Source organism: Thermobia domestica, chromosome 16 (assembly GCF_964235325.1).
Source record: "Thermobia domestica chromosome 16, izTheDome1.hap1.1, whole genome shotgun sequence".
NCBI lineage: Eukaryota > Metazoa > Arthropoda > Insecta > Zygentoma > Lepismatidae > Thermobia > Thermobia domestica.
Window position 1 is genome coordinate 57,335,082 of NC_137469.1, and position 12,563 is coordinate 57,347,644.

At 35.6% G+C, this 12,563-nt stretch overlaps 1 protein-coding gene across 2 annotated transcripts in view; it reads right to left on the reverse strand.

The window, feature by feature from the left end:
* Positions 1-12,563, reverse strand: part of LOC145673067 (protein Wnt-5b-like) — a 756,220-nt gene that overhangs the window by 536,514 nt on the left and 207,143 nt on the right. The window contains exon 2 of one of the 2 annotated variants that reach the window (XM_081742415.1): positions 1,873-2,032. In XM_081742415.1, coding sequence (XP_081598541.1) covers positions 1,873-1,976 — 104 coding nt within the window. In that variant the 5' untranslated portion in view covers positions 1,977-2,032. Of the gene's footprint in view, positions 1-1,872; positions 2,908-12,563 lie in introns of those variants that run through there. The other variant, XM_081742414.1, reaches the window with a different exon arrangement.

Genomic DNA, 12,563 nt, shown 5'->3' on the forward strand with positions numbered 1-12,563 from the left:
TCACGCAGTTTCAAAAATTTTGTTCACATACTTTGGCAGGGTGAATTCTTGTTTTTTCATATATTGCTAAAAGGAGGAAATAAAAAAAAAAAAACTTGCAAGTTCTACTGAGGCGGAATAATACTACTGGCATTTATTGTCATTCCATGTGTGCACCTGTATTTAAAAACATGTGTGCAGTTGGTGGATAGGCGCCAACAAAATAAAAGAGTTCTGAATGCATTTGCTGATTATTATTTAGATCACGGAGCGTGACTTTCATCGTTATCATAGTAGTATCCATCGAATCTAGTAGTACCCAAATTCTTAATCTACGCAACTTTTATGCAAAAATGTTACAAAAAGGAAAAGAATAGAACATTATAAGCGAAAAAATCTCTTTATAAGGATGTTCGTATGAACTTTAGCAATGGAAATATCTTCATGTAAAGTACATGCCGAGCAAAGAACGCTAAATTTCAAAGAAAGAAACAATACCAAACAATAATGCTTAGATCAGTATTCCTTATGAATTGTGAAAACTTTCTTTGTAGTATAAGAGTCTACAGTATATAGCTTGAATTTACTGAGATTCTACTTCCCTTTTCTTCCTTATACTAATAATAAAGCAGATATTGACTTTTTCTTCACTCTGGAAAACCCTAGTATGTATGCAACCAACAATACATCTTGTAATGTTGGTTGCAGACCTTTGAGGGTGATGTGGTTTTCTTATATTACTAGGCTACAATATTCATTCTACTAAAAACACATACCGTATGATTGCTCGTTCGTCGCGGTGGCTCAGTGGTAGAGCGTTCACCTCTGGTGCTTGGGGTCCTGGGTGCATACACTACTCCCGCCAAGTGAACTTTGTGGCGGACAAACACCGTGTGGGGGGGTTCTCGGGGTTCTCCCGTTTCCACCCACTTTCTTCATTCCACCATTTCATTCATCTCTCATCATCACCGTCTCCTTTAGCCTAACCGGCATAACCGTGGGACGTAAAACTCAAAAATTTCATTTCATTTTCCTTCTTGCTCAGGACATATATGATTATTGTATTAATACTACCTTAATACCGTTTTTTTTAATTGTTTTTTGTATTATCTTATAGAAGAGGGGGGTTAAAACCCGGTATCTCCCTTTTGCGTACGTCACTGTATAAACTACCGGTAGTGAAAAGTGATTCTCACTCAGTGGAGGCTCTCGAGGAGAATCACAGTGGTAAAATTCTAAGTTTTATTACGAGAATCTGAGGGAAGAAAACTTTATTTGGTTTCAGAAAACTGTTTACAAGGATTAATACATTAGATAAGGTTTTTCCTGTATTAGCTTTTAGTAATAAAATTTAAATAATTATCGATGTGACCTCCCTCAAGAGCGCCATTGCCTTCACAAAATCTTGAACTTCTATAATTCAAGTTACTCTTCCGCCCCTTTCCACACAACGGATGTTGCTGGAGATAACTACTTAACCAAGCGAAGTAGCTCAAGTGGTAGAGCGTCGCATTCGGGAGGTGGTATGTTCGATTTCCAGTACCGACCATCCTGACTGGGGTTTACCAAGGTTTTCCTCAGTCCTATCAGGCAAATGTCAGGATGGTACCTACTAAATAGGACCTGGCTGATACCTTCCCAAATCCTTTCCATTGTTATTGGTATTGTTAGATATCCAGTATAAAATGGCTTCTGAGCTGTACCTGGTGATTGTTAAATAAATAAATATCACAATCAAAATGTTACTCATGTTCTTTTTTTAAAAAAAAAAAATGGTACGGTCACGGTAATAAAATAAAAACATAAAAGTACTATCTTTCACATCGAGCTACATACAAACATACCTAAAAAAAAAAAACTCAACTTTAAAAGAAAAGAAAAGCAGGTACTTACATCCAACTTCCGATACTCGAGTACCGTGCCAGAACTTCCGGTGGCGTCCCCCTCTGAAGAAGCAGAATGCAAACCAGAAGAAATATTCGCACCTTCATATCCATGGTCAGTCTTTTTAAGTCAACTTGTTGGGTACTTTTTTTTCACTGGTCCGTCGTTTCTAGAACAAAAACCAGAAATACACAAAATGAAGCTGTTTTACACTTCATTTACGAAGAAGATTTTTATTTTCATTTTTGTTTAGCCCAAGTCAATCATTTTTTAAAAAAATATATATGTATATGTACCAATTTTTTGTTATTAATATTCAGAACTAAACTTCACAACACACACACACACACTCACGCGCGCGCACACAAAAAACACAAACCACAAACGATAAAACGGTAATAAGAGGATTTATTTTTTTATAAAACAGAATTATCAACGGCACAATGTTACTGACGCTCGCGGAATAACATCTCCTTACTACAGACGGTCATTTATTTTTTTGTTAAAAAAGCGTACTTTTTTTGTTCGTTGTTTATAGACATACAATTCACTTTTGTCGTTGTTTTTGTTCGCCTGATGACGATTATGGTTCCTTTGTTCGTGTGTACTGTCTTTCTCTCTCACTTGTTCTTGTTTGCTTGTTTGAAGATGCCGCAATGACAATCTAAAGATGACACATTACATCATCACCAGGTCGTCCGAAAACACGTTAAGAAAAAAGAAAAAGAGTACGAACTTATTAAAATTAGGTAGCACTTTTTTACGTTGAAGCTCGCAACACAGAACTTCCGTGTTATTTTTTTTTAAAAAAAACTAATATCTTCTTGTGCACTATACAAGAAAAACAACACTGTATATAAGATCTCCGGCGTAATCACATTAAAATGTCGCAAACAACTCGACGAGCGTGAACAGTCAGTAACCTCTCGGTTGCTACTCCAGAGCGCTACTAAACTAAAAAACCGCTCCGCGAGGTTTCTTTGCTTTGCTTCCAGCTTTCAAGAGTGCGCTGCGAGACGAAAACACGTAGCAGTTGTATAGTCAAAGAAAATAAGGGGCAAGCAGAAAAGGCTTAGATAGAGGTATCCACGGAGGAAAAAAAAAGGTAGGTTCAGTAATTGGACGACTTACCGCGCCGACGCGATTGGTCGCCACTGCAGACGCCGCATGTCTCCTGATTGGCTCGATAGCGACCTGCCTCCTTTTATTCATCCCCCCTCCACCCTTAAGACCAGAACGTTTTCTATTATATTATTATTTTTACTACTATTATTATTAGTATTGAATTTACTAAACGGTTTCCCCCCTACTCCTTAATCTTTCGCCGTGCGATCAGAATCAGCTTCCAAGTGAATGATACTACTACTACATACCATGTTATCCTCTCTCGCCCCCCTCCCCCCGTACTTTCTCGGAGTCCTCGTGCCAATGAAAGGAAACAATGCAACAACTGACATTGAATGATCGGGTGGCAAGTTTTAATGATATGACGTCATCCAGAAGACAATTAGTATTGTGGAAGCCGCCCAGATATCTTCTTCTATTTTCCCTTATTTATTTATTTACATAATTAATTTTCTTCTTCTCCCAAACTTCCTCTCTATATTAAAAGATTTAAAATATATTTCTTTTTTTTTAAAAAAAATGCTACTTTTCGTTGCACATTTTTTTTACTTCACCACAATAAACAGGAAGAGCTGTTAAAACATCTTTTGAGGGTTCATTGCCCGCTTTATGCACCTTATTATATAAGGTATTTGAGTATACTTTGAAACAAATTTCTTAATTTTTGTTTTAAAGTAATGGGAATAGAGTAGATAGAGTAACTGGGAAACTCGCAAGCAGAGCGCCAATCCTGGGGGGCCGGGAGGGGTTCAAAGCTCATGTAGGCTCCCATGTATTTTTATGAATACGTATTTTTATATGCATTTTTATTGTTATATGTATTGTTATATGCATTTTTTTATGAATATGCAATATTTGGCATAATTTGAATTCAAGTTGTCTTAAAATCCTGATAAATGCCTTCTTAGACACTTGTCTGCAACCAAACACACATCTGAACACTCACCTCCGAAGTTACAGAGAAATCGGCTCCCTTGAGTACGAGCCTGTATGAACGCAAGCCGTATTGTAGATAGCAAGTTGAATTGACAACCCGATAAGAGTTGGACTGCCTCGTCTTGGAAAACGGTATCATGGAGGCAAGGGTCTCGTCTCGGAAAGTGGGTATTTCTATTGAAAGAAGTATATCGAGTGTTGCACTGTCCTTTCAATAAAATTCACTCGATAACGAGAAGAGAGTTGAGACAAGGAGAACGTTTTCAAATTCGAGACGAGACAATAGACATGACAACGCTCGTGACGTTTCGAAACAATGCGAGAATTTTTAAGTATCTCGTAGTCAACGCTCTATAGTTTGAACAAGTCTTAGATCGCACATGACTCATAGTAAGCTTATGTTATATTAAAGGGACAATTCTCACGGCAAACGAGAAGATAAGCGGAGGCCCTTAGTGTGTTAAACCTTCAGAATTTGTGACAAAAAACATGTCAGTAATGGCATAATACCGATGATGATTACAATGATTATGCACCACACATTATAACATTTCCTACACTGAATTTGAAAATTCGTAAACGTTAAGGGATGACAGTAGATTAGGATTAGGGATTACATTTCTGGACGTTCGGCATCTATGGCCATGTTATTCCGTCACACATATGAAGGATGATATCCCTCGGCGACTACACTGTCCAGGGAATTGGAGAGTAAGAAAGAAATGGGGAAGGAAGGAAGCAACATGGGACTATTATATTAGGTACCATTCCGGCATTTGTCTGGTGTGAATGAGGAAATCCAGGAAAAACCTTACTTAAGATCGCTGGTCTCACAAATCTGTTACCTCTTTTCGACCGAGTATTCTCATCGGGAATAGCGCTACGCTACGCGGGGCCACGGGATCGCAGTAGGACAGCCACCTCACAAACAAGGGTAGGCAAGTTTGAAGATGGAGGTAACGGTAGCTCAGTGGTAATACGATAGGTCCCTAGTTCGATCCCAGCTCATGTGAGTTTGTAGTAGACAACACTGTGCCTGAGTTTTCCAAAGGTTCTCCCTAGAAATGGGCACGAGACAAGATTTGAGGCTGTCTCGTCTCGAAAATGTGCTGTAAAAGTGATGTCTCGACTCGAAAAATGTATTCTTTTCTATTGGAAGAGTTGTGTCTCGACTCGAATTTTGCCAGGAAAATTCTGTCTCGACTCGTCTCGTGCGCATCCCTAGTTCTCCCGTTTCCTACCACATTTTAATTCAACTACTTCTTTCATATTACCATTCACTTTAATGAATCAATTGTCTCCTTTAGCCTTTCAGGGCATAGACCCTAATCATACGAAACGTAAAACTACAGATTTAATTTAATTTAATTTGCAAGTTTAAAGCTTGAATTTGGTTAACTAGGAACAGAAATGTCTTCGTAACTGGCCTCTTCGAAATTTATGTGTAGTATATATGAATCCAGCAGTATAAAATTCAAATATTTTTCCAATTTAATTTAAGCTTTTCCGAAAACCGGTGTCTCCATCATTATAATTTTCATTATCATCCAGTTTCCTAAGTTATATTTTGGGTATATAGATGTCTTGTGGTGTTGCTGAAGAAATTAAATTTTAAAAATGTTGTACAGGCATTTCTTTGCTTTTTTTATGTTTCTCGTTTTACATCTCTTTCCTACTTTCCATTTTCTCTATCACTACTTTTAGGCTCTAACTATCTAACTGAGAGATATTGCATTATACCCTTTAAATCACAGAACAAAATGAAATTTCAAAACTTTTAAAAAGAAGGGGAGCTTACAATGAACGAAGTTCTAAAATAAATGATTTGCATTTATGCAACCAACGTAACTTCAGTGCATAGCTGGTCATGTATAACTAAGGAAGTGAATGAGACTATGTTACAACATATTATTTCTCGTCTTTCTTTAATAAGCGAAAAATGTGCATGCATGTATCTAATATTGGGTAGATATATACGTATGAATCCTGAAGACCATTTTCTTTCGTTCTTTGTTCTGTGAGGAACTGGTATATATCTCGGGTTCGAAGTCCGCTGCTAGGCATTATGAATGAGTACTATATACAGATGTTTCTTTAGCTTTACCAGGCAGATACTGCCAGTCTGTTACCACACAGGTGAACTAAAACCAATAGTCTTTGAAACCTTTCAGTTTAACGTCCCACGTTTACTCCCTTTAGCATAAGGAAGATGAATGATTAACGCAAGAGAATGATGATGGAAGAATTGGTGGAATGGGAAAGTGGGAGGAAACGGGGAAAACCCACAGACACGATGTTGTTCACCACAATTTTACTTGGTCGGGGATCGAATCAGAGATCCCATGTACCAGAGGTAAGTACTCTATCATTGAGCTACAGTGCACCCCTAAGGCCAACGAGTTTGTGTTCGAGAGTATTCTTGAAATTCTCTTGTTTCTTTTTCACTAGTTTCATACCATTTTTCAACCATTATCATCTGTGTACATTTATGATACATCTTCTTAAGAGTCTTCATCCCAGCGAAATTAAAATACCGCTAATTTTACAGTAATTATATGATATCTTCAAATAGATAAAATATAATTGAAATATGGAACACGAGCGCCCTAGACAATATTATTTTGCGTGAGGTACCGTTATCACAACTCACCTAGTGCCTTTCCGTTTTCAGCTGTTTAGAAACGCGAAAATAAATGCCGATTTTCAAAATGGCTCGAAATCGAAAGCAGATAAGTGAGTCGTGATAACGGTTTCTCATGTAAAATAATATTGTCTAGGGCGCTCTTGTTCCACATCGATTATCTTTTATCTATTTGAAGATATCACATAATTACTGTAAAATTAGCGGTATTTTAATTTCGCTGGGATGAAGACTCTTAAGTTTACAGGGTCTATGATCTCCCTTAATTCCACGAAGAACTATAGCCGGCCAGATGACTCTCAGTTGAATAATATGCAATCAACACAATAATATTTTAATCTTGGCTTTCTAGTGCAGAGTTCACTCGTCTTAATTTCTCAACTACCTCACAACTATGCATCCATACCGAAAAACGTTATGCCCTTATACAGGAAATCGAAACGGCGACTACGCACAACAAAAGACACGCTCTTTGTTTGGTGATGGTGAGGGATTTACGTGTAAAAGTTAAACTGAATGTTTTATTTTATTCTTTGAAGTCTTGTTTTCAATTATTCAATTTGTACGGGTAATGAACTTTATACAGTTGTTGCTTAATCGAATCAACTTCGCCAAATTTGATCGTTGAATTCTGTTCAATAATGTCAGCTAAAATTAATGAGACGCATGAGACGAGAAATGTCTCGTCTCGACTCAAAAACAAGACGGAAACTACGTATTTAAATTCTTAGATTTCAAACGTTGTTTTAATGTTACATGGTTCGTTGTATAAGCATCATAATTTGACAAAATCATTGTACGGGGATAAAAGAAGAGAACTTATAAACGCTTTAAATTATGGAAATTATACATACTACATTCCAATAATGAAGTCTATCCCTTTAATGTTTTTTTTATGTCACATCCTACTTGAACCTCTCGTGATGCAGAAGGATTCTTACAAATTCTACATAAAATTAAGGAAAAGATCCAGGTATAAATTTTGTACATAAATTTACAAAGCAAAACAAGAAAATTTTTTGGGCAAGACGAGACTTCCACAAACCTTATGAGAGAAAAGACGAGAAAAACCTTAACTTTGTAGGCACACCATCTACCATCGATGTTTTTCGGCGACAAGTGTTTTCACTATAGGCGACCTAGCTGACTGCGCTCGTCGATAAAACTGAATCGTTCGTCAGAAATTAAAGCCTCTTTCAATTCAGTTGGTAGTCGTTTCGTCGCGTTCGCATCAGTAAGTGATTCAATCGAAGATCTCTGTTTATACAGTTGACTGACTGAGCCGAAAGTGTGACGTCAAATTTCACTGGATCTACAAACAAATCGCTAAGCGAAGACGTCCCTTTATTAATTTACTCTTGCTTAAATGACTTGAAATTTTAAATTTCCAGCCAAAGTATTAGAGATGTCTGGTGATGTAGAGCGTCAATTTTAAAACCAATTGAATAGAATTTTTATTTTATTTTCGCTCATTTTCGATTTTCCATTTTCATGTCCCCTTTTCTCCTATATTTTTGATATCATAAATAAGACAAAGAAAAAATACCAGATAGGGAAAACAACGTTCTTAACGTGTGCACTGGTAACATAAAACTGAATCAAGCAAAAGATTCACAAGCGTGAAATTGAAAGGGAAAAAGAAAACGTTGCGTAGTTTATATCATATTAGTTTTATGTATTTTATAAGAAAAAAATGTTGTACGTATATAAAGCGCAAGAAAGCATTCATGTAGAGGCACAAATAAGGACAGTGCATTATTAAAATCAAAGAGAAGAAAATGTGTTTTGGGCATTCTTCTCTAAATAAATTGATTTTGCAGTGACGTTGAAGTAATAAGTTTAAAAAAAAACACAAATTTTACACATTTTTGTTTCTCATTTTACGAAAACATGTTCTTTTCAGCCAGGAGAACAAGAGAGACAAAATATGGAAAAGAAAAACTGTGGGGAAAAGTGCATAATTTCAGAGATAGGGGTGTCCAAAACCGTGGGAAAGCAAAAATTTCAAATTTCTATTTGCTATTTCAAATTGCTATTTCGAATTCGAGAAATCATGTAGTGTAGGTCCGTATCAGGGAAATCACGTAGACAAAACGGAAGCCTTGACAGCAATGAACACGTAATACGTCGGCTTAAGATCGGAAATGTTAGTGACTGCCAGCTCCAAGGTTCCTCGTGTTCGGAATAACATTTATTTATTTATGTATTTATTTATTTGTGAACAACAACACAACAGGCAAAGCCCAGTTATAGTGTTGGTGCATTACCAAATAATCTTACAATAATTTTCTTGAACATATTATAGTTCATATTACATATATCAATTTCGTTTTTTCGATACATAATTTCTTATAAGAAGAGCATATTCTCCAGATTGGTGACTTCAATAATACGTTGATCCTTGCCTATTTGCAATAGAACAGGCCAGAGTTTTCAACACAGGTTTTAAGTGCCGGGACATGAAAATTTAGTATCGATATCAGATTTGTACAATTAAACTCATTTTGTACTATTTTACGAAGAAAGATCAGATCTACCACATTTCGCCTTTGTTTTAGTATAGGGATACAGAAGTTGTCTATTAATGTAAGATAGTTTTCGTAAGATGGATAGATTCCAGTACTCTTGTATACTAAGTATTTGATAAATTTGGATTGGACATTTTCGAGTTGGTTTCGGTATTGTTGTTGCGATGGGTTCCAGATCACAGCAGCATATTCCAGTTTTGATCGGACGTAAGAGTAATACATTTTTGTTAGTGTGGTGATAATATTAAACTCCTTTCTCGTTCTAATTATGAATCCTAACATTTTAAAAGTTGATCGCCATATATTTCACGTTTTTTCACGTATAAGCGTGAAACAAAACACGCGTTATTGAAAAAAAGGAGTCAGGCAAGGATGTAGTATGTCACCGCAATTATTCGACATTTACACTTATTCAACATTAAGGGAAGCATTAATGGGAGCTGGAGACTTCAAAATTGGAGGGCAGATCATTAATAAGGTCAAATATGTAGATGGTTATTATAGGTAAAACCGAAGAAGGATTACACGAATGATTAAAAAATAGCTGACACTGGGAAACAACATGGAATGGAAATCAACGTTGAAAACTCAAGTCATGAGAATATCCCGTGGAAACACACCCTTATGGGTCAAAGTAGAACAAAGAGAACTTGAAGAAGTCTATCATTTCAAATATCTGGGAAGTATTTTGACGAGGAACGCTTACTGCACCAAAGAAATCAGGTCAAGAATTGCCGTAGCCAAAGAAACACTTAAGAGTCTTCATCCCGGCGAAATTAAAATACCGCTAATTTTACAGTAATTATGTGATATCTTCAAATAGATAAAAGATAATTGAAATATGGAACAAGAGCGCCCTAGACAATATTATTTTGCGTGAGGTACCGTTATCACAAGTCACCTAGTGGCTTTCCGTTTTCAGCTGTTTAGAAACGCGAAAATAAATGCCGATTTTCAAAATGGCTCGAAATCGAAAGCAGATAAATGAGTCGTGATAACGGTTTCTCATGTAAAATGATATTGTCTAGGGCGCTCTTGTTCCACATTTCGATTATCTGTTATCTATTTGAAGATATCACATAATTACTGTAAAATTAGCGGTATTTTAATTTCGCCGGGATGAGGACTCTTAACAAGAAAAAAAATTACTGTTAACTATAGCAGGGTCAACAAGAGATGGTCTCTGACGTTTCTTACCATATGCGGAGAGACAATGCAGCCCCTGCTTTGGTACTAGTGTTACCAACCACGGTTACTTTGTACCACATAAAGTCACATCTATCCTCATGCACCATTAATTAAATTGCCATTATAGATGCACCGGAAAAAGCCTTGACACGTGAACGTGAGTAGTAGCAACGTCACTGCAAGCTGTCAGAGACCTTCTCTTGCTGCCTGCCCTATAGAAGGCTTAAGGGGACATTTGCCATTTTGAGATTTACTAATATTAATGCATTACTTATGTTCTGTCTGCATGAAAACACGATTACATTGACTATATGTATGATTAAAAGTGATTTTATACAAAATTAGATAATTAATTGCTGCATAATTAATTATTAATTATACATTTTTATTACGTGTCTTTCTCTGTAATCAATTGTCAGAAACATTTTTTTAAAAAAGTATATGATTTTTTACACATTTCTCATTGACATAAAATAATAATACACGTCAATATCGTGACAGATGTTAAATTATTATTAATTGAAAACGGAAAAGTGCATTGCTGATACTACTGAATTCCGTATGAGGAACAAACTTTCAGTTTTGAGCACTATTTTTGTGAAAAATACTTTATTTATTCCTATATATTGCATATCAGGCAAATCCCTATATATTTTCTTTTGATTGGTACCACACTTTTGGATATAGACATATGCATTTCAAAATAAGACATGAAACAATTTCGTAATATGTAAAATACATTCTCTTGGTTTGTGAGGTGGCGCCTCCCACTTTAGGCGACGGTTTTTTTCGGAACTTCTTGCAGTCTGGATAAGTGTTGACAGAGTTACCAACGCACAATTTTATTCAGCTAGTGTTTTAGAAATGGGACGCAACGATGACCTTCCAGAAGTAGGAAGAGAAATAAGCTTTCTAAGGCTATTCGTTTATCTTGGATAAAAAGGCGTTAAATAGAAGATAGCTCCAAGTGTGACACTTCTGTTTGTGTATCTTTGGAAGAAACAAGTGTTAGTTCTATGGAGGTTCCAATTGCAAGGGATGAATCAGATGATAAAGAAAGGTGAGATTTATTTTGCTTTCCATCCTGATTATTAATTACTTTGAACCAAGATAAAATGATTCTAAAAAATTATCTAAGGAAGAAGTTGATAAAGTACTTCATATAGAGTATTTTACTGTATGGTTCAGAGACTGGGATATTACGGAAGTTAGAGATGAAATATTTAGAGAGCTTCGAAATCTGGTATTGGAGGAAGATGGAGAAGATAAAATGAACAGAGAGAATAACAAAAAAATGTTTTAAAACGGGTAGGAGAGATGAAGACATTTTTAGCCAGCATCCTTCGTAGGAAGGTGAATTGGATTGGACACATCTTGCGAAAAAAAATTGTCTTCTTCATACCACCATAGAGGGAAAGATGGAAAGAAAACGAGGAATAGAAAGAAGAAGAACACAAATGGTCGATGATTTGAAAAATAGAAGAAAATATTGGGAAAGACGAAGCTGAAGATCGAGAAATATAATAATTATTATTATTATTAATAATAATAATAATAATAATAATAATAATAATAATAATAATAATAATAATAATAATAATAATAATAATAATAATAATTTGTTTAGCTCAATAAGATCCATCGATTGGTATTTGTCCCATCTTGGACCTTTCTCGCTTATTATTCGCTGATAATATTGGAAATTTTCGACTTGTATTTTTTTAAAGAGGCCCTATCACGGCGAAATTAAAATACCGCTAATTTTACAATAATTATGTGATATCTTCAAATAGATAAAAGATAATCGAAATGTGGAACAAGATCGCTCTAGACAATATTATTTTACATGACATACTGCTATCACGACACACTGATATGCATTCTATTTTCAACCATTTAGAAAATCGACTTTTATTTTCGCGTTTCTAAATGACTGTAAACGGAAAGCTACTAGGTGACTCAGGATAACGACACCACATGCAAAATAATATTGTCTAGGGCGATCTTGTTCCACATTTTGATTTTCTTTTATCCACATTTTTTCTTTTATGATTTGAAGATATCACATAATTAATGTAAAATTAGCGGCGTTTTAATTTCGCAGTGATAAGGCTTCTTAATTTTCAATTGTTTTCTTATCTCAAGACAGTATTGTAGTATCATATTTTATACGTTTATGACCAGAATTGTGGTCGCAGATACCCAAGATTTTTGCTGACTCAATATGTTGCAATCAGAAGTGGACTGGTAAACTTTGGTCCATCTGGCTTAACTACATTAAT